The sequence below is a fragment of the Lepidothrix coronata genome, unplaced genomic scaffold (genome assembly GCF_001604755.1).
Source record: "Lepidothrix coronata isolate B3197 unplaced genomic scaffold, Lepidothrix_coronata-1.0 Scaffold229, whole genome shotgun sequence".
Lineage (NCBI taxonomy): Eukaryota > Metazoa > Chordata > Aves > Passeriformes > Pipridae > Lepidothrix > Lepidothrix coronata.
Window position 1 is genome coordinate 529766 of NW_016690409.1, and position 22019 is coordinate 551784.

A 22019-nucleotide genomic window follows, 5' to 3' on the forward strand; every position below is an offset into this window, starting at 1 on the left:
GGCAACGCTCCAAGCAACACTCATCTGAGCACATTTTTTGGAAAGAAGTAGTCCCATGCCCCCAGGCTGTGCTGGGACACGGTGGAGGTCACAGTGCCACCTGTGCTGCTGCTGCCCTGAGGTGCTGGATGCCACCAAAACCTGCTCAGCCCCACTCTGTGCAGAGAGGAACAGGGACAGAGCTCAGGGCATCCTAGTGGAGGGTGCCCCTGCCTATGGCAGGGGGTTGGACTCGATGGCCTTTAAAGGTCCCTTCCAGCCCAAACCGTTCCGTGGTTCTGTGCCTTCACTTTGACTCACATAATAACGCTCCGTAAAAAGTCTTGGCACTCACCATATGAATATTTAACTACATTAAATCATGCATTCATGTACAGGTTATAAATAGCTGCTGTATACGTTTTCTCTCCCAGAAGCAGAGCCATCCCACTCCTGTGCTCAAAGGAATGGGCTCACTCATAGCTTGGAGAGAAGGAAGGGAGGAAGGAAGCAGATTGCACTTCCCTGGGGCAGGGGGAAATGAGAACAAACCCACTGACAGACACAGGACACGGCTGTGCTCAGCAATGGGAGACTGAGAACAGCCCAGACTGTACAGTGACAACAACACACAGAGAACGAGACATCATGGATCTGGAACACCACTAAAGAAGCCCTGTAAACTGACTTACAGTGCCAGGAGAGCTGGGGGAGGATCGATGTGCATAGACCAGGGTTTCGGTTCCCCAGGGATTCACCGTTTTGGAGCCTGAAAGGTGCCAGGACCCAACTGCTCTTGGTGCACCTGGGTGGGTTCAATCCCTCACACTGGTGTGAAGGACCTTGGAATAAACATGGTAGAGTCGGGTTTTGAAAGTATTACTCAGCACTGGCTCACTTGGAAAGCTGAGTTTCAAGTGAGTTGTAAAATACTCTATTCTGCAGTGCTAAAATTTAAGCCCTTAAATTTTCCCTCTACGAAAGCAGATTGTCAAGAATCCTGACCAAAGACCACAGCAGGACCACAACAGCACTGTCTCTGCTGGAACCACTGGGACCTTGCAGCCCCATCCCGGTCCCTGTCCCGCTGGAAGGACACACACAGCCCTCGGGAGGGAGGAAGACAAAGACATGGCATCCAGAGCCATCACCTCGTGCAATGAACTCACTGCAGTGTTTGTTCCTGCAGGAGGAAGGTAAGTCAGGTGTTACACAGAGTCAGTGTCAGGTTCTCTCTCCGCACAGCCCGGCCTGTGAGCACCAACACCCCTTCTCTGAGCAAACTCTGGCCTCCAATGGCCCCCCACTGCCAGGTCAGCCCAGGACCCAGCCACGGCCCCACTGCCCCTCACTGAGCACCAGCCCAGGATCCCCAGCCACGGCCCTGCTGCCTCTTGCTCCCCTTACACCCCATGCTGAGCATGAACCCTCCACAGACAGGACTGAACTCAGAGCACCTGCGCAAAAAGGTTCTCCACTCTCTAGAGAACAGGGGAGAATTCCAGGAGCAGAGCCCTCTCCCAGGTAAGATCTGCTGCAACACCACCTTTTAAGTGAAAACCAAACCCATCTGGACATGGCTCCGGGCCAGAAGCTCATCCATCCCTCCAGCTCCCATCCTGACACTGCACAAGAGAAGCGAGTAGAGACTGTCAGTTCAGAGCTGGGCTTTGCATTTCCTTGCTGCTTTGGATGAGTAAATCACTGCCAGGAGAAAACCACTTGGCCAGGTTAACCAACCAGCCCAGCTGCTGCACACCAGGAGCTCGGCACTGCACATCTCAAACCACCCACAATCCCTGCCTGAACTTCACTTGGCAATGAAAGACTCACCCACATCATGGATCAGTAACAGGAAATCACACATCAAGCTCAACAAAATCAAGTTCAGCACAAATATGAAATATTCAAGTGGATTAATTAAAAAAAGTACAGTGAAGGAATTCAGCCCAGAGCAAATTCAATATTCCCTTAAACAGGACAATCCTGGGAACACAAAGCCCTTAATTCCAGCTGCATCACAGGGAATTCTCACATAAGCTGCTCTTTAAACTCAAAGCAGCATTTCTCTGATACAGAATTGTAAGCTCACACATTATCACTGAAGTTAATGCCCGAGTGGACCTTGGGAGAACCATGGGAAAAAAAAGAAATAAAAAGAGCCAAAAATCCAGCTGGCAGGTGAAACAGGATTGTATAAAACTGGATTGAGTGTTGGCAATATTTCCAAAAAATTAGGATAACTTACAAGTTACTCGAAACCCTGGACATGCTGCTTCAGAGCCAACCAAAATAAACCAGGAGATTCCTTCACCCTCTCACACATGGAGATTCCGGGAAAATGCCGGGAAATCCTCTGTGCTGAGGGGCAGGAGCAGCTGAAAGCATGGGCCAGCATGGAGGGACCAAAAGATTCAAAGCTTTATTTTTATTTTTTTTTTTTTTAATAAAGTTAACAGTAAAACAAAATTCACAAGCCTTCCCCTCCCGAGCTGGTTTCCTCTTCACGCACACAACACACAAACAGAGGCTCCAACCCAGAAATGAAACTGCTCTAAGGACAACGAGACGTGATGGAGGAGGAGTCTGGGGCTGTCCGTATTCGAGGTTAAAAGAAGCAGATCAGGTATGTGTGGTTTTATTTGTGTTTGTTTGCTTCTTAGCCAAACTGGAAAAAGAAATTTCCAGGACCAGAAGCTGAAAAAGAAAACGGGAGATATCAGGACTTTCCAAACTCAAAGACAAAACAGCTCAGTGCAATCCGAAGCAGCACATGGATGGCCACGCCCACACACAACACAAAAACACAGAACACCCAACCCCTGTGGCTTTTGAACCCAAAACAACCAGAACCAGCCACCAGCCGAGGCTGTACAGGCAGAACTTTCCATGCTCTCCTCCAGCAGCACATCCCCTGGGAGCCCCAGCTGCCCAGTCAGGGATTCCATGTACTTACGACTCCAAGGCTGGCAGGAGCACACCTCACCTACCTTCGAAGCTGAAGCCTCCCGGCCCGCCGAAGAAGGCCTTGAAGATGTTATTTGCATCAAAGTCTACAGGGAAAAGAAGGAATTCATGAGCTGCAGGGAAACAGCCAGTTACACTCCCACAGTTCAGGAACTGTCAGTTCACTGAGAGGGTTTCAAAGGGGGGTGAGCAGGGACACAGGGCTGGCTCCAAGCCCTGGCACAGCAGCAGCAAACAGGTAAAAGCAGCTGTCAGAGGGAGAACCTGTCAGGAGGCAGCCTAAGGGTTTGGATAAGCAGCATTCAGGGATCCACAGTTACACTACTTCACATGTCCTGTGATAGATTTCTGCCTAATGGCAGCTACTGCCCACCAACTCAGCCAAAGACAACACCCACCAGTGTCCCAGCCATTTCCCAACTGGAAACACTCAGTGCAGCTCTGCCATCCCAGTGCTTTCAGCAACCAAACTGAATCAATTCATGGAATTATTCCCAATGGGAGGCTTGCTTTAGGGCCTAAGGCAGACTCTTAAGGGTCTGATCTTGTTAAAGGCTGCCATGCCAGAGTATCATAAGGAACACTGACCTCCCATATTCAATCCATCCTCTTCCAGATCCTGCCCGCTGTCGTAGCGGGCCTTCTTCTTGGGATCTGACAGGATTGTAAAGGCTTCACCAACCTCCTTAAATTTCTTCTCCTCTTCTTTCTGTACTTCTGCACTTGCCCCACTGTGTCGATCTGTGGATACACAAACAAGCAGGAAGAAGCTATTAATTTCTAGTGCAAATGGAAAACAAACATTCCCAAACTCCCGTCCCAGCACATGCTCTAAATCTGTGGGGTCAGAGCTGCCATTTGTCCAGAAATTCCCACTCCCATATGCATTCCTGCCTCAGTGATGGCTGTACAGGGCACATAGGGACTGCTGTGGGTACCTGGATGGTGCATTAGTGCTCGTTTCCTGTAAGCCTTCTTGATCTCATCTTCAGAGGCATTTTTGTCCACCCCCAGGATTTTGTAGTAGTCTTTCCGTTTGCTCTTTTTCAGTTCCACCTGTGCATTCTTTAGGAGCTGTTTGTGTTCTGGAAAGGAGCACAAGGCCAGAGGAGAGGGGTTACTTTGTCCTACCCACTTCAGGCCACTCAAAAAGCAAGGGGACAGTTAAAATGAGAACCAAACCCAGACATTCTGAACTCAGTGCACTGTCTCAGCCACAAGCTCAATTATCATCTCAGCATTCAATGCTGGGAGAGAAACCAGACCTGAGACAGGCATTTCCAGTGCTTCCAAGGGCTTCTCCATATTGTTCTGCTGGGGTAAAAGGCTGCAAATCAGAGCATATTGTGGGGAAAAAAGCAACAACAAAAAAAATTGGCAGGTAAGGGAAAAGTGTGAACACACACAGAGTGCCCATGTGCTCACCTTTTGTTTTCTCTGTCTGATAAACCTTCTCATAGTCTCTTACAGCATCTTCATATTGTTCTGTGTCCATGTAACTGTGGAAAGAAACACTGGTGGTCAAGGTGTCCTTCATAGGAACATCAAAGAGGGTTCAGTACAGCTGTCTGGGTGGATGTTGATTAAGAAAGAGAAGTGCCCTGGACTGCAGCAGAGTCATCAGAGGGGCCCACACAGGGCCACTGCCAGGGAGCCCAGACACCTGCTACTTGTGGGAGCTTCCCTCATCTCCTCAGCAGTGTAGGGAAAGGAATAAACTGAGGACCCCTCAGTGCAGAACCTTCTGCACTCCTATTCAGTTAAACTCCAGATTTGTGACCCCGTCCCTCAGAGCTGCTGGGAGGACACTCCTGCCCACACACCTGCTCAGGTGCCCGTGCCAAGGTGCACTCACCACTGTGCCCTCCTCAGGTATGCCTTGATGTACGTGTCGTCCAGTTTCACCGCGTTCGTGCAGTCGTCGATTGCTTCTTCAAGTTTCCTAAGCTACAACGGCAGACAGAAGTGAGCAAATCCCAGACAGAGAACAAATTCTGCATCATGCTTTCAGGCAAAGGAAAGGTGTGAAGAATCTGGGAAAATCTCACTGGTTCCTATGTCTAGGAATTTTTTTTCAATTCCCCCAAAACACTGAGCTTTTGCTCCCTTGGAAAAAACGAGAAGCTTGGCCAGTGACACGGCCAGTGACACGGCAGAGCTTCGTGGTGCTTCTGTGTAAGAAATGCACTCAAAAACAAGGGTTTTCCTGAAAACAATCCCGATTCTGTATCCAAGCTAATTCCCAGGCAGCAAGATAAACTTAAAAATATTTAAAAGAAATCTTTTTTAGAAAAAGAATTGTTTGTTTTCAGACACAAACAGCCATGTAAAACATCCATTATGTTGTCTCCAGCTCATCCCACTTCCCGGGTTTCGGGAACAGCCTGTGTTCTCTTGACCGAGTGCTGATGTCTGGGGAGCAGCAACAGAGGGACAGCTGAGGAGGAAACATGCCCAGAAGATATGTTTCTGGATGGGAACTGGGAGCACTGACACATGACTGACTGCTTCTCTGGATAGTGCAGGACTAAAATTCAACAGCAAAGCTGGAAGAAGTGTCCAGGGGCTTTAAAGTAGGTCTTTTTTTAAGATTAAAAACCAAACCAAGACATGACTTACAAGAAGAATTAAGAAAATAAAGCTGTTCATTCACAGGAAGGAAAAACAGGGACAGGGATGCCTTTTGCTGACTAAGATAAAGCTACAGCACGTCCCTCCTCTCCCTCCCACTCTGTGCAGCGCAAGTATTTGAGTTTTGTTTCTGCAGGAGTCAACTGCTGGCTGACGGGAACTGACCCAAGTGTTGTGCAAGCACAAATCCCTGACACACTGCCCATGGCCCCAGAGAGATGCAGCTGCCCAGCAGCCAGAGGAGCCTGTGCTTCCCAGAACAACTGATTTGTGGTTTATCACTGACATGATGAGGGATATGACAACAGACCCCTGCCAGCTGACCGTCCCTTACCTTTGAATTAACCGTCCCCCTGTTACAGTAGAGTTTGGCATTTGTTTTGATATTATTTGGGTCTATTCCTAGTGCCTCTGTGTACAGTTCATATGCTAGTTTGTAGTTGCCTTTCTTGAATGCTTTATTCCCGTCTTCCTTCTTCGCTTTTAGTGCTTTGGCATTCTGAAAGGAAACACACCTGAGTCAGGACACAAGGTCAGGGTTCAAGGGGACCAAGCACCTCGTTCTGCTGGACAAGGGCCCTCAAACATAACAGTTCTAATTTGGTTTCAGACACTACTGCAGGACACAAGCCACAGTCTTGCTCCAGCAGCTGAAACAAGCTGGAAGCACTTTGACTTTCCCCCAAGAGAAGCACTAAGGAAGAGCCAGTGCCAGTTCCAGGCATTCTCCACAGCAAAAAGGTTGCCTAATTTTTAAGATGAGAGCATGACAGTGCAGTAAATTTAAGGATTAAAATAAAAGGACTGAGAGCTCACTTTTTTGAGGGCTTATACATGTGAACACATTAGAAAAGTCAGTTAAAGAACTACACCAGGAAAGGAGCAACATGAAGGAACAGTGTTAAATGCAAGTCAGGCTGTGGGCGGATATTGGATATGAAAGTCAGGAGTTCCTTTAGAAATGATGTATCTGTGAACAAAGAAGAGTGAAGGGGAAGCAGCTTCAAAGTATCACAATCTCCTGAGAAACAGCTTCTGGCAACTTGGGTTTATGGGGTTGTCTTTGGGAAGGGCTGGATACACCGCCTGCTCCTGGAGGTCTGGGAATGATAATGCTGAGAGAGGGAGAAGGGATTGATCCAGTCGAATCAAGTCAGGTGTTTGCTTTTAAAAAACCCAAATCCTGGTAATTCTGCAGTCCCTTCTCCACCACTTACCCGGCAGGCAAGACAGGCCTTCTCGTGGTCCGGGGCCATCCTGAGGGCCTGCACGAAGAACTGCACGGCCTTCTCGATGCAGTCCTCGTAGTACAGGCACAGCCCGCGCACGTACAGCGCGTCGGCGTTCGTCGAGTCCATCCGCAGGATATCACTGCAGCAACAGCAAGGAAGGAAATGTTCCCCGTTCCCGCCTCCTTCTGACCTCCACAAGCACCTTCCTCTGCTCAGCTATCCAGTTATTTTATCAAGTCCACGGTACAGATGAGCCAAAAGGACGTGAACCTGCTCGAGCAGGACGGCTGGCTGGGAGCAGGGTCTGGATGCAGCTTCCCGGGAAGATTAACAGGGATAAACTCACACATTCCTCCTCACAGTGTGCATTAAGGACTATTTCTTTTTCATATTCCCTCATTTACCCCGGGTGTGGAGCACAGGCAGCAGCCAGGACACCCCCTAGCCCTCGGACACTCACCTGGCCACAGACTGAGCCTCGGGGTACCGGCCCAGCAGCGCCAAACACTCGGCCTTGAGGATTTTAAACCGGTGACATGCGGGAGCAAACTCCAGAGCACGATCCATGCAAAACACAACCTGGGGTGGGAAAAGCCACAGGCGTGAGCACAGCAAAGACCAACGGCCTAGTCTGAACAGCTACACCACGTCTGGGATTTGTGTTTGACCAAGAAGGTGAGTGCGGCTGCTGGAGACACATTCACTGGAAAATTTTCCTCATGTGCAGGTTTTTTTGTCTTTTAAAGGGCTTTGTGTGCCAAGATCTGAGGCACCTGCTGTGTTACTGTGACAGAGCACTACACAAGACTCAAGGGACACCTGTAGGAGGTCCACCCCTTTAACTCTTCTAAACTGTAAGCCCTAAAGAAAGAGCCAAAGAGGACAATCCTGCCCCTGTTTCCTGCAGTATAAAGACACTTGGAAGAGACAGCAATTCAATAGATTGAGACAGTTTGGACTGGAGAAAACACAAAAAAGTACAGTATAGGGGCTGATCTTCCACTGGCCTGCCAGCCATGGGCAGGGTGAGCTAATGGGTCTTTTCCATCCCTGCTCTCGGCGGGGACATCTGCACGAGAACGGGGCATTGTTCCCCAAGGTTCATCTGCTCCCCAGCCCGTGACATCACGGGGCCCTGCTGTGGGAAGCACTGTGCTCCAGAGCCAAAGGCTCCTGGGAGAGGCAGGAGCAGGAGCAGCTCTCCAGAAACAAAGATCACGTTTCATGTGAGCCTCCCCAGTGGAGTGGGACCAGGGAAGTGAGGGACAGACACAGGACGTCCAGTACAGGCATGGCAATTCCTACACATGAAATTCAGATTGACTACACATCCCATTTGCTCCTCAGAAACAAGGGATACAATGATGGGATTTACCCTTCCAAAATCTTGAGCTTAGCCTAAGAGTCAGTGACCTGAACAGCAAGCTCAGTGTGCCAGACAATCTCCTTTCTGGGCCAAATCTGAGCCTTACATGCATCCACTGCACAGAAACAGTTGCATGAGAAGTGTTTGGTGCCTTTCAGATTTCATGCTGTGGTTTCTTGTTCTATCAGGTTAGTACCAGCTGCATCCTCTTACAGCCCTTGGGAAGAAAGATTTGGAAGCAGTAAGATGAGTGCCCCATGCAGATCTGCATTGCTCCCTGTGTGACCCTCACTGGCACATGGCCTGCCTCTGGGTTTTTGTTGTTTTGTTTGTTTTTTTTTTTAAAAGAGCTGAGAAAGAAGAATCCTGGATATGCATTTTAGGAGCAAAGCATGATTAAATGCTGCTGCTGACAAAATCTGTCACAAACAGCTCATTCACGGCTCCACTCATCTTGCAAAGCAAATGGTGACAGAGGACACTCAGCCTGAGCCAGTCACCTCCTCACTTGTCATTCAGTCGGTGCTCAGGGAGCACAAGCTCTGCCCCTTTCATAGCTGACACAGTTCACCAGCCAGCCTTGCTTCAACAGATGTGGCACAGCACCTCCCAGACACCTGACAGGGAAATCAGCCACACACCTTGCTGCACAGGCCAGGTCAGTTCTTACATAAGACCACAGCAAACAAGTTCATCTCACCTTCCTGAAATCCCGTTTCTCAAAATCCACTTCGGCTATTTTTTCATACTCAAGCACGGTCGTGGCGTTCTTCAGCTGAAAGACAGAACACACAAGTGCTGCAGGACAGCCTCTGCTCTGAAATGCCACCAAGTCAATCCCTGAAGTGTCAGAGCCAAATCAGCATTAAAATCAGTTTGAAATTAATTGACCAAACTGGTAGCCCAGGAAAATGTACCCTGTGAAACGGACAAAACAGTGGCAGTTAACTTACACCACTCTCCATTTTTCCTCTGGAGAGCTGGGGAAAAGACCAGCTCAGCCTCCTCAGCATCTACTGGGGCCAGTTAAATCTGAAGACCCTCTTACCTCCTGCTGTGCCTGGGTATTCTTATGATCCAGTTCTAAAACTCGTTGAAAGCAGCGACTGGCAGCCATGGCATTCCCTAGGGAAAGGTGGCACTTCCCTTCCCGCAGATGGCCCTGGGAACAGATAAAAGGGAGTTGCAAGAGCTGCAACAGGTGCAGACAAGGTACTGAACGAAGAGCCCGAAGTTCTCCACGTACCCGCACAAAGCTGTCGTCCAACCTGACCGACTGCTGAGCATCCTCCAGTGCTTCTCGGAACCTCCCCAGCATCATGAGCGTGGCAGCTCTGTTCCCATAATAACTGGCATTATTGGGACAGGTATCTGGGGACGATGCAAGACTCACTGTCAGTGTAATGCAGCAGCTACACAGCTTGTGGCACTCATTAAGAACATTGGCCCTGACTGGCATTATCGATCTGGCAACATTTCCCAAGGTAATCAAAGCAGGCAAGAAGTTTCCATCCAGCAGGTACTGTCAGAAACCCTGCTGGTGTGTTTGAAATCAGCAATCAGCTCTGATTTCTAGATGTGGTATTCAGCAAAGATTGATATGGCCATCAGCTCTTCTCACCTATGGCTTTCGTGTAGTAGTTGTACGCTTCGTTGTAATCTTTCTTGGCATAGTACGCGTTTCCTTGCTCCTTGAATGCTTCTGCTTCTCTGAAAGGAAGCAAAACACCACATTTTCAGAGGGATAGAGCACCGGATTCTGACCATGTTGACCATTTGATCCCCAAACAACCTCAGTATAACTCTTCAGTGGTCCAAACGCTTGTAGCTGGTTGCTGTGAGATCTCAGCACACACTGCTCAGGGGAAAGCAGCACACCTTGTGTCCTGCTGGCTCTCAGATACTCCAGCCCTTTAGCCGGGTCATGAACAGGGATAATGGATATTTCCTGCCCAAATATTACAGGGATGCAATAGCAGACTAAAACCACCCTTGAGTCTCCTCAGAGAGTCCAGCAGAACTCTTTGGTATGGGGTTTATCCAATAGCCCCCTCCAACAGGCAGAGCACAAGAGACAGCACTGCCTCTCTCAGAAGTCCCATGTACTTACGAACAAAGGCCAAGAAGAACAGTTTCCACATTCAAAAGACAGCTAAATCAAAAAAGAAATATGGGTGCAAGCCTCTAGCAGAAGCTTGGCACTGCCTTGGCAACAGGTCCAGAAATAGTCCTCACACTCAAGAACAAGCGTTTGCAGAGACAGTTTGGGACATTTAAAAACACACAACATATGGTTTAAAGCAGCTTCCCTTAAACTCCTGAAAGCAAAGCTTTCCCTGAGGGAAATGAAACCCTTCTCTCTCTCTTCCCTCATCTCCCTTCACCCTTCCAGACACACAGTCCGAGATGGAGTGCACACCACGGTGCTGGAGCTGGGAACACGAGCAATGCTCTGCAGGCCAACCAGGGAGAGAACAATGGGAATTGTGTTGGAACAAGTTCCCATGTTTTCAGCCTCACTCAGGCTGCCATTGGCCATTCCCACACAACCGCCTCATGCAGGGGTTGTTTTCAGTGAGCCATCGCAGATTTCCCAGCTGGCAGAACAATGGACACAGGAAAGTGTGCTCTTCACTTTCAGTTTTAACTTTTGCTCCAGGCTACATCCTGGCCTGGCCATGCCATGGCCCTGTAGGAGTCACACTCTGGGAGAGCCCAGAGCCACACGCTGTGCTCAGCTGAAATGGGATGGTAACAACTGCGGCAGAGAGAAAGGGCAGCGCCCGCACCCACTGCCTCGGGCTCCTGAGGCAGCTCCTCCAGCTCCTGCTCCAGCAACAGATTAACTCACCCGTGGGAGACAGGACACTGCCATCCCTCCATTGCCTCAGCCCTCCCAGCATCACACCTGAGGCAGATGCTGCAGCCTGGCTCCTCCTCAGGAGCCAGCATCCATCACAGCCCCAGCGCAGCACAGCACCCTCCTGGCTGCACCATCTACAACAAGGATTGCCTGCAGGATGGATCCATATCACAGGCTTTGTCTGATTAAAATGCTTCCAAACACAACCGCCTCCTTTGAATATTACAGATCAAACATCCAAATACAGTGGAAAAACTACTCAGCAATTCTGCACTTCTGGAACCTGGGCATTAAGAAGTTTCACCGCTCTCTTGTTTCTGTAATGGTAAATGGAAAAGAAAATCACAGATCCTATGAAAGTTCCTTCCCTCAGAAGGTGTCTGTTACACAATTTAAAGTGTGAACAGTCTTAATGGCAGAACTCACCTGAGCCACCACTGCAGCCTGGCACAGCAGGCCCCAAGTCACAAGTCTTTTAGCAATTTTACTTGTCATGTCATGAGGAATCACTGCCTTATAGACACAGCTGGGTGCCAGAGCATCCCATCTGCAACAAACTGCTGGGAAGAGCTGGGAAAATGGGAGAAAGAAAACATATCCATGCAAAACCAACTTTCACAAAGCTCTGGTACTCTGAGATGCCAGAGAAACACCCCCACACAAGGATTACCGTTTTCTCCTCTTTTTTATTGGCCCATTTTCCTTTTAAGCATTTAAACACAGATCGATGTATCAGCAAGTCACAGTGCCTGGTGTGACACTGGCAGAAAGGAGAGCACAGCTATCTGCTGCTCACACGGCCTAAAGATCAATGATGAAAATTGTGAAAGAAGCAGCAAATCACCCCAAGAGCACGAAGGGAAAGGAGCTGCTGGAGCTGCCAGGCTGGGCTCGAGCTCCCAGCCCCAGGACAGAAGCAGCTCTGCCCCGTTGTGCCCTGCTGACATAGGAGCACACAGAGCACACAGCCCTTGTTTACCACGGCCCCGGCTCCAACAAGGAGAACTGCAGCCCCTGATCTCACTGGGGATTGTTTCACCCCAAACAGATGCTGCGGCCTGAATGAGCTCATTCTGCCTCCCGCGCCGCTGGGCCCTGCGCTCCCCACTTGCTACTTTTGACACTGAAGAAGAATCGTGCTTTGCTAAAAATACACCCCCGGCTCAATGGGTGGCTTTGTGACTGGGTCGGTGTCTTCGCGGGGCCGCTCCACGCTGGACGCAGACACGGGGAAGAACTGCTCCAAGGGGCTGGGGAAGAAGCTTGTCTTTCATGGCTCACGTGCACCACGGGTACAGGAGGGCCTGGTGGGAGTGACTCTCCCTGCGAGCGAGGCAACTCTTTTATTCTCTTTTATAATAATTTCAGTTGGAAAATACGTCCAAGATCATCAAGTCCCACCTGTGACTGATCACCACCTTGTCAACTAGACCAGTGCACTGAGTGCCATGACCAGTTGGACACCTCCAGAGACAGGGACTCCCCCACTCCCAGGGCAGCCCCTTCCAATGCCTGACCACCCTTCCTGTGACAGATTTCTTCCTTGATGTCCAACCCGGATCTCCTTTGGCACAGCTTGAGACACACCAAGACAAACAGCAGCTGTGTGTGCCAACGCTCCCTTGCATGCCCAGGCCCCAGGATGGAGCTCGCTGGCTGCCTGGCTGGGGAGGATGATCAAAAAAAACTCTGAGGCATCAGTGAGGAAGCAGCACAAGGCTCCTTCTCCTCCCCATGCCCTGCTGAAAGCTCAGCCCCTGCTCCTTCCCAGCACAGCAGTGCTCAGAGAATCTGTCCTGCGCACAGTGACAGAATCCCACGCTTGCCTAACAACTCCTGCCTCCTCCTCAGAGTTTCCACACACTGCCCCCACTCGAGTGCCGATCGTGGCTTCCACACCCCCACTCCAGCTCCCAACGAGATTCCCGCAGACCCACCACGCAGGCATCTCATTTTCTGTCAGGGGAACCTCTGGGGACGTGTAACCCCGCAGCTCTCGGTCCAGGTGTGCTGGCACAGCCCCTGGGCAGGGATGTGCCAAGGCAATACCACCACTGACAGAAATCCAGCACCTAAGCAGGTGGCAGAGTCGCTCTCTCACAGCTCTCCCGACCCTCACTCCCACTCCACCGCCTGCCTCTGTTATGAAACAGTGACAAAAATCCTAAAATAGCCAGGATTTAAGGAAGGGTCCAAAATCCTGTCCTGGCCAAGCAATCTTTCCTGTGAGGCTCTGACAAAAGGAACACACCTGCCTTTTCTGAGCAATTCTTGCAGAGACTTTTTCTTTAATAGGATATGGTATGTTTATCCAGCATTTCTGGGGTGAAATCCCACCCAGATTCTCAGCTGTCAGATGTTACTCAGCTGCTGGAGTAAAATAAGTTTGGTGATCTCAATTCAGTTTACAGCAGGCAGATGTCTAGAGTTTAAAATTAGCCATCGTGTTTGCCACTGGACATACAATACTCTCCCCTCCCTTCTTCCAGGACTTGGAAGAGAAGCTAAACACTCTGTGTGCCAGAGAGATACACAGGGAGACTCTTAGAGAGAGACTCTTCCTCAGGTGAGGTTTGACACTGAGTGAGGATTTAGAGAGATAAAAGAATATATATTTACAACTTCCTCACGAGGGGAGCGGAGGCGCAGCACCAATCTCCTCTCTTGGTGACCAGTGACAGGACCCGAGGGAACGGCTGGAGCTGTGTCAGGGGCGGGTTAGCCTGGATATTAGGAAAAGGTTCTTCCCCCAGAGGGTGGTGGGGCACTGAACAGGCTCCCCAGGGCAGCAGTCACACACACTGCCGTGTAACACACGTGATCCCCGGCTGGGCAGCGCTGACCCGCCGAGGCAGAGCAGAGCCCGTTTCCTGGCACATCAGCTCCCCCAACGCGCCAGGGTTGGCTCTGTGCAGCAGCACAGGCACCACCACAGAGACTCACAGCAGCCCCGAGCCCGGGAAACCGAGTCTGGACACGCAAGTACCTGCACAGATGGGCTAAGGAATCACCCACGGGAACGTGCCGGCAAAGGTCAGAACTGAACCTGAGCCCGCAAGGTGCACAAACCCTGAACATTCCCTGTACCCGAGGGCAAACTCAGAGAAGACCAAAAGAGCAACAAGAACCAAAATGCACCACAAGAAGTCCAAGAACTGACCCAAACTTCCCCTGCAGCCATGAGGGAGAACGGCAGCTGAGCCCCAACTTTAATTGTGCCGTTATGTAATTCCCGGAGCTCGGAATTAACCTAATTCCCAGCAATGGCTCCATCACTCCTGGCAGGCCCACAGCATAACTTTTGTGAGATGACAACCCATGGAAAGGTCTAGAATCAGCCAGAGATTGCTTTTTTGAAGGAAGCAATTTCTTTTGAATGAAGGAAGCTAGCCAGCTGCAAGAATACCATGGGAAAACAACTGCACTTACATCATGATTCACCCTAGAAAAGCAAAGAAAAAGGCTGGAACTGTAGGTACAGATCACTTTTTCCTCATGGATAAAGCAACTGCCTAAGTCAGACATTCAAATACTCTATAGATGCACAGGGGACCAAACAACTACAGGAGCAGCTTCTGCTGCTCCTGGTATGATCATCAGATCATCATTCCACATGAGTAAAATGGGCTGAATTTATCACCTGGGAAACTCAAGTGCCTGTTTATAGGCAGAACAGGAGTAGTGGAGCCTTCTCCAGGCTATCCCAGAATGACGTGGTGCCCCTCAGCCCATTCCCCTCCCTCCTGCCAGTGCTGCCCTGAGAGCTGGTGAGAAATGACATGTGTTCCAGACAAGTCTCACCAGGATTCACCTCACTTCATGAGAACTGCACTGGAAAAGCCTCTTGCTGCTCACCAACACCTGCTGAACCGACCAGTGACCCCCAGCCAGGCCATGCCTGGAGCCTCCAGGACTCGTCGCTTCGCTGCGGGAACAATTCCCCACGGAGGCACCAACGCTCCCCAGGTCTGCAGTGAGGGCACTACAACCTCACCACGGGATTTTCCCAACCATCTGAGGTATTTCTTTTCAAGAGGCTCCCACATCCTCCAGAGCTGGAGAAGGAGGAGAAAGATCCAGCCTGGAGCACGCACAGGAGCCAGAACCCAGAGCTGCCAGGAAGATGACAAGGAAATTCTCCCTGGCAAAGCTCCAGGGACCCAAGCTCGCAGAGCAGCTGGGAGCAGGGAAAAACTGTTCCCATGGGTGAGAAACCTTTAAAATTAATGAAGAAACAAGTGAGCTTTTGGGGGTGGCCCAGCCCTGCTCATCAGCTGCTCTGCACTGATGCGCTAATGGATAAAATTAACACAATTACATCAACCCCTTCCGCCAGGACCCCAACAATCCATGAGGCAGCAGCAAGACAATAATTATCCTGTGACCACACTCCATTCCTGTGCCCTGGACACCCTGGGAGCCCGCTGGCACGTCTGCAGCTGCTGCAGAACTTTAGTTACAACCACCCTGAAACGCAGATCTCATTATCCCAAAAACATGAAAAGGAAACATTGTGAAGGCAACTTGGAATACTCTGTAACTCCTGTCTGCTGGACCTATGGAGGTGCATGGCATGGTATAGCCAGGAAGGGAAGGAAGGAAGAGTGCTAGAGGTCGCTGCCAGCAGACACCTGTGCCTTCAGCCAGGCTTTTACCTCTGGGAATTTTTACCATTTCAAACACTACATTTCCCTCGCCCAGGGGCAGGAATGACGTGCCTACGCAGGGCTGTCCCGGTGCTCTATGAGCCTCAGCCAGGTGCCTCTTCAGCAGCTCCTCCTTTCCTGCTCAGCAGGACCTCCCCAGGGAGCTGCTCCTCAGGCCTCAATTGCACAGAACCCCTCAGGCCACCCATGGGAGTCTGAAACCACTGTTCCTCAGAGGCCACTTTTGGTTTTGTTTCCTCTTTTTCATTCCATTGGATAATTCTCGGGAGCCATTCCCTCCCCTCCCACAGGAACTCCCTGGGAGATGAGCCCAGCGTCCACTGCTGTGTAACCAGTGGAGTTTCCTGGACATGGATCTTCTCACCTCCTGCCCTCAGCGCTCCAGCTTGCTCACTCCTGGGAGGTAAACCTGCAGGAAGGGTCAGGCTCCCACCGCCCCCGCCTCGGGGGCACGGTGCACCGGAGAACTGCAGGGACACGGTGCAGGAGCTCGCAGGAGCTCCCGGGGATGGAGCGTTCCCGGGGGAGGGCCCTGCCCAGGGCGTTTCTCCCGTTATCCACAGCAAGGCAGGCCGGGGCAAAACCCACCACGGGCAGGTTTCAAACGGACCAGGAACCGGGGGACTGGGGTGATGAAGCAGCAAAGGGCGTCAAATGTAGGAGTTTGAAGCCCCCCGTTCGGCAGCTGTTCAATCCTCCTCTTCCTCCTCCGCGAGGGGAGGCCGCGCTCCGCCGGCACCGGTGTGCGGGCTCGGGGCAGAGGGTGTGAGCTGCCCTGCCGGGACATATGGGCCGGGCGGATGCTCGAATGCCGGTGCACACGGAGGCCGCGGGAGCTCACCGGCAACACACGGGCACCGCGTCCCAGCTCCAGCGGCTCCCGGGCCCCGCCGCGTGCGGCCCACGGTTGTCACGACGGTACCGGAGCCCCGGGGAGCGCTCCCATCCCGGCCGAGCACCTGCGGCCGCCCCCCGCCGCGGCTCCCGGGCCCTGCGGCGCTCCCAGCCGCAGCCCGCCCGCCGGGAGCGTCACCGGCCACCCGCTCCCCGCCCGGCCGGCTCCGGGGCCGCCGCTGTACCTGCGCGTCTCCTCGTCGCTGTCGGCCTCGCCGGGCCCGTCGGGCGCCGCCATGACCACATCGCACTCGGGCTCGGCCGCCGCCGCCGCCATCTTACCGCGCGGGGCTGGGCGGGGCCAGCGCCGGAACGGGCGGGGCTACGCCGGGGGCGGGGCGGAGGTGGCCCGCCCGCCAGGGGGCGCCCGCCCGCGGGCCCGCGGGGGCCACTGTCATGGGGGTGGGTCTTGTCGGCGCCACGCCCCTCCCTGCAGCAGGGCCCCGCGGTCCGCCCGCCCGCTGGGGGGCGCTGCGGCGCCGCCCCTGAGCCCCGGCCGCGCCCGCCCGCGGGGCCGGTGAGGCGGGATGGGCAAGAGCTGCAAGGTGGTGGTGTGCGGGCAGGCCTCGGTCGGCAAAACCTCCATCCTCGAGCAGCTGCTCTACGGCAACCATGTGGTCGGTGAGTGCGGGGCTGCCCCTCTGCTCCCCGGCGAGGCGGCGGCCCCGTGTGCCGCGGGCGGGGCCGGCGCTGGGCAGGGCTGTCCCTGCTCAGCTCTAAACACGGGAGGTGCGGGAGGGCACAACCCGCCCGGCGGGGCATCTCCCCGGGCTGTGCCGGGGCCAGACCCCCGGCAGGGTCCCCACGTGTCCCCTGCCCACCCCCGCCAGGCTCGGAGATGATCGAGACCCAGGAGGACATTTACGTGGGCTCCATCGAGACGGACCGCGGGGTGCGGGAGCAGGTTCGCTTCTACGACACGCGGGGGCTGCGGGACGGGCTGGAGCTGCCCAAGCACTGCTTCTCCTGCACCGACGGCTACGTGCTGGTTTACAGCACCGACAGCAAGGAGTCCTTCAAGCGCGTGGAGCTGCTCAAGAAGGAGATCGACAAGTCCAAGGACAAGAAGGAGGTGAGTCCCCTGGGGGCAGGGGCTGCAGAGTGGGGTCTGCTCCCCTTGGCAGGTTCTCACCTTTGCTCCAGCTTGTCGCAAGACGGTTATAGGTCCCTGATCTGTGAGACTCAGCTGTCATGGGCTCTGTCCTGGGGTGCTCTCTGAGGCTACAGGTGCTCGACAGCCCGTTCCACTTTGGAGCTGCTTTGAGACACACAGACCACAAGAGGAGGGCAAGGGAGCACTGGGACCGTGGGGTTTCAAAAGGTCTCGACATGGAGGGGGGATCAGTGGCAGAGCTGGGTCCAGCCCCAAGGGTGTCTGGGCAGAGTCAGGCAGCCCTGCAGTGCTGCCATTGTTACCTTCAGGGACCCTTCTCACCCTTTTGGAACAGGTCACCATCGTGGTTTTGGGCAACAAGTGTGACCTGCAGGAGCAGCGCCGGGTGGACCATGAGGCAGCCCAGCACTGGGCCAAGGGTGAGAAGGTGAAGCTGTGGGAGGTTTCGGTGGCCGACCGGCGCTCGCTGATCGAGCCCTTCATCTACCTGGCCAGCAAGATGACGCAGCCACAGAGCAAGTCTGCGTTCCCCCTGAGCCGCAAGAACAAGGGCAGCGGATCCATGGATGGCTGAGCCTTCTTCCCCTTCCCTTCCATTGCCACCTCCTCTTCCTCACCTCCCTGCTTCCCTCGCACACACCCCTCCTGCTGAGCCTGTCTGGTGTCACGGAGCCTGTGGGAAGCAGGTGGCAGGAAGAACAGTCGTCCCAGGGCTGGGAATGGTCCTTGAGGATGAGAGAGGCAGTGGGCCAGGGACCACCCTTCTCCCTGCCTGGCCTCTGCACTGTCAAGGTGCTGCAGGAAGGCCGGGATTCACCCAGTGACCCCTCTGCTCTCGGGTGCAGGCTGGGAGGGGGCAGCAGAGGCACAGGCTGGCCAGCTCTGCAGCTGGGCTAGAGGGAAGAACTCCCTCTCTCTTTTCTATTTCCTGATACCATGTGGGAAGAGCCCCTTTGCTGGCCCTGCCTCCAGACGAGCAGCTCTCCCGGCCCTACCCCAGCTGGCTCTGTGCTGCAGCTCCTTAGCTAGCAGTGCCCACTGCTCCTTTATGCACAGGAATATCCAGGCATCCTGCCCCAGGGAATGCCTAGGGTAGGGCAGGTGCTGTTCCTGAGTGCAGGGTGCCCAAATCCACCAATCCAGCCTTGCTCTTCTGGGTGCAGACTCAGCCATGACCTTGGAGCAACTGGGACTGTGCTTACCCTGCACACCTGGATCCCTGGAGGAGCTGGGACTCTGCTTACCCTGCACACCCAGATGCTTCAGGCTGCAGCAGCTCTCCCTGCCCACCTATCACGGTGCTGCCTTCTCTCAGAACTACCATAAAACCAAGGCACAGGTGTCCCAGTCCTGTCCAGCAACACCAGTTCCCTTCAGGTAGTCTGGATGTAGGAAAAGAGATGACAAAAAGACCTGGCCTGTTTATATTTGTTCCTTTTATTTACTGAGTAACACAATAAAGCGATGAGATTCGATTATCAAAATATTTTCCTTTTTTTTTTTTTTTCCCAACAGTTATAGTACATCAAAAAAATATACAATGAACATTACAGGAGGGTACTGGCCAAGTCCCTAGAGTCTGGAGATTCCATTTGGGGTTGGTTTTTTTTTTTGTTGTTTTTTTTTTTTAAATCAAACTTCACATCACTCCAAGGTTATTTACAGAGGGGCACATGTTACCGAGCGCTATGGACTATCCCTACTCCTAGTACAGCATGTGCTAAGTCAAAGGCAGTAAATGCTTTGGAGAGCAGGAGGGGGATTTGGCAGGGGGGATGCTGTAATGGGGGGTTCTTACGCAGCTCGTTGCAGTATTATTGTTACTAGAAGGAATGGCTTTCTCAGGGTTAAAGTGCCAAGTACAGGAGTGTCTCAGGACTCCACTGGTGAGGGGTGACGGAGCAGCCGCAGCTCCAGCACAGGCTTTTTGGAACAAACTGGAGGGGAACAGGCCCAGCGGTGCCACGCGGCTCTGGAGGCCGGAGCCTGGCTGCTCCTGGCTCCCCGTGCTCCTGAGGCGCTGGGCACGGCACAGGAGGGACACGGAGCAGGACAGGACCTGTTCTTCTGCCACCGCCGGGCTGGGGGTGACCCTGAGGGCCTGGGGAGGGCACAGTGAGCTGGGCGGGGGTGGTTGGAGCCGTGCTGGCCATGGGCTGGTTGGCACTGTGGCACAGGGGACTGGGGTCACGTCCCTCCTGCCGCTGGGGGCCCCACCAGCGCAGGCTCCTGTCCCCTGGGACTCAGGATCCCCACGTGTGCCCTGGGCTGTGGGACCATCTCCCTGTCCCTGGCAGAGCCTGCCTTCCCTCAGCTGCACTCCAAGCCACGTCTCCCATCACCACTGCAAGACCTTTCTGTTGTCTCTACTCACGGCTACTCACTCTTCTCCCAGTGTCCTGTCTCCACTCTTCTCCTTCCCTGAGGCAGAGATGCCCTGGGCAGGTGAATCCATTCCCAGGGGCTCCATCACTCTCCTGTCTCTGGGGCAGGAGCACAGCGGTGGCTCCACGGTCAGTGCTGCCCACAGGCCCTGCAGGGTGTGCGGCTCCCTGTGCCCTGCTCCCTCTGGGCAGCTTTCCTTGCCCTCGCTGAGGCTCCAGCCCTGGGAAGCAGAAAAGTTTCAGCCACCAGAGTGGCTCATTGGCCGGTTCCTGTTCAGCTCCCCATGCCAGGACCCATCCTGAGCATCAGCAGAGCACACTGGGCAAAATCCTCCTTAAATCCAGGTGCTGCTTATGGCCAAGACGTCGGATATGTGTGCTTGTGCGTGTGGATTCCCAGGTGCACACACCAACCTGCCTCTTCCCGAGGGCTGGGAGGGAACGTGGGCCACGGCAGAGGTCTGAGCCAGCATCTTGGGCTGAGGACGGGACAGAGCTCAGTGTTACGTTGGTTCTTCTGCTCCCACCGCTGCTCCCGACTGTACGGACACATCAGCACCAAAGGGAAACGCAGGTGGCTAACGCGGCGGGCGAGCTGCCCCCCTGGATTGCATAGATCGGGGTGGGGTGTTCCTCCAGCGAAAGGTCCGTTCGGGATGCAGCTCTCCTGCGTGTCTCCGTGTACAGCAGCGCGCTGGGCACCCGGAGTGCCGCAGGCACAGTCCCAGACCAGGTCATGGCTGGGCTGTCTGAGCACAGTGAAATGCAGAGCTACAGCCTCGGGGTCCCTCTGGAGCCCAGCATTATGCAGGCTACAGGTGCCACCTGCTCCTTCGTACCTGATTGTCCGGGCTGCTGGGGACACCTTTGTTTTTGGGAATCATTCAGTAACTCCCTGGAAGCTCCTAATGGGGATGGGGTTGGAGGGCCGGGCACGGCGGGCGAGCAGCAGCGTTGCCTTTCACTGGAGAACCGAAAGTGCTTTAGGGACATTCACTCAGCCTCACAGCATCTCCCGGGAGGTAGGGGCAGGGCTGTCCCCATGGTGGGACAGAGGCAAGGAGAGGTGCCAAGCACAGGGTCACCTCCTCGGGGACCCAGCACCGGGCAGCCTGGCGCTCCCGGCCTCGCTGGGCGGGAGGGGGCCTGGCTCAGCCATATGCCCGTTGTGTGCTTCTGGGGCCAGGGCAGGGCCCGTGTGCTTTGGAGGGGGGAGGCACTGGCCCTGGGGTCAGCTATTGCTCTTGGAGTGAGGATACGGTCAGTGTGGCTGGTGCCTGCTGCCGCTGGGGCTCTTTGGCTGGTGGGATGTAGGGAGATGTGGGAACTGAGGGGCTGGTGGGTGGCACAGAAACCCCCAGCCAGCACAGGCAAGTGTGGGGCTGGCGAGGGCACAGCCAGCCCAGGCTGAGAGGGGAACTGCCAGCTTCCCACCTGTGCTCCTACTCTCCCAGTAAGAGCTGGGCTGAGACTTCCCTCACAGTTCCCTTCCCATTGGGCTAGCAGGGACCAGAAGGATGCTCCTTCTCCCAGGGACCAGCCAGCTCCTCTCCTTCCAGTCTGGTAACTGAGAGGGTGATGAAGAAGCAGCCAGCAGGCCAAGGACAGACAGGCCATGGCCATGAGACGGTCCTGCTGACTCAGGCACCGTCCTCTCCTGTGCACTGCCCAGCCGTGATGGGCTGCTCTGCCAAGCGGGGCTGGCGCGGGCCGGGGGAGCGGTGGGGATGCATGGCAGGGCTGGCCAGGCTCTGCCGGGGCACCTCACTCCAGCAGGAGCCTGCTCCAAGCAAAGGAGAATCTGGGTTTGATGTCTATGACTACGATTTCCCACCAGCCAGGAGAGCAGGTAGCGGGAGCGCTGCCCTGCCCCGCGCAGCCCCCGCAGCACAGCCCGGCCGCGGCGCGGACCCTCGGCGGGC

At 54.0% G+C, this 22019-nt stretch overlaps 2 protein-coding genes and 1 long non-coding RNA gene across 4 annotated transcripts; 1 reads left to right on the forward strand and 2 right to left on the reverse strand.

Annotated features, from left to right (window-relative positions):
* Positions 1 to 1865: 1865 nt before the first annotated feature.
* DNAJC7 (DnaJ heat shock protein family (Hsp40) member C7) lies at positions 1866 to 16895 on the reverse strand. Its single transcript, XM_017834109.1, has 14 exons — positions 16785 to 16895; positions 9797 to 9885; positions 9422 to 9546; positions 9224 to 9337; positions 8876 to 8950; positions 7270 to 7388; positions 6795 to 6948; positions 5912 to 6076; positions 4802 to 4893; positions 4372 to 4445; positions 3885 to 4031; positions 3535 to 3687; positions 2970 to 3032; positions 1866 to 2676 (listed from the first exon to the last, which is right to left on the reverse strand). Exons 1-14 carry the CDS (start codon positions 16874 to 16876, stop codon positions 2639 to 2641), a joined length of 1500 nt encoding a protein of 499 aa, XP_017689598.1. The 5' UTR covers positions 16877 to 16895; the 3' UTR covers positions 1866 to 2638.
* Positions 16896 to 17062: 167 nt separating this feature from the next.
* NKIRAS2 (NFKB inhibitor interacting Ras like 2) lies at positions 17063 to 19197 on the forward strand. 2 transcript variants are annotated; one of them, XM_017834113.1, is made up of 4 exons: positions 17087 to 17220; positions 17430 to 17507; positions 17605 to 17671; positions 18048 to 18264. In XM_017834113.1, the coding sequence occupies exons 1-4, from the start codon at positions 17127 to 17129 to the stop codon at positions 18142 to 18144; spliced, it is 336 nt and encodes a 111-aa protein (XP_017689602.1). In that variant the 5' UTR covers positions 17087 to 17126; the 3' UTR covers positions 18145 to 18264. The 2 variants fall into 2 exon arrangements, with proteins under 2 accessions (XP_017689601.1, XP_017689602.1); XM_017834112.1 differs by having other exon boundaries at positions 17063 to 17220; positions 17430 to 17671; positions 18048 to 19197.
* An 8-nt stretch (positions 19198 to 19205) lies between these two features.
* LOC108506771 lies at positions 19206 to 22019 on the reverse strand. Its single transcript, XR_001877871.1, has 2 exons — positions 20512 to 22019; positions 19206 to 20318 (listed from the first exon to the last, which is right to left on the reverse strand). It is a non-coding gene; the product is annotated as an uncharacterized LOC108506771 (long non-coding RNA).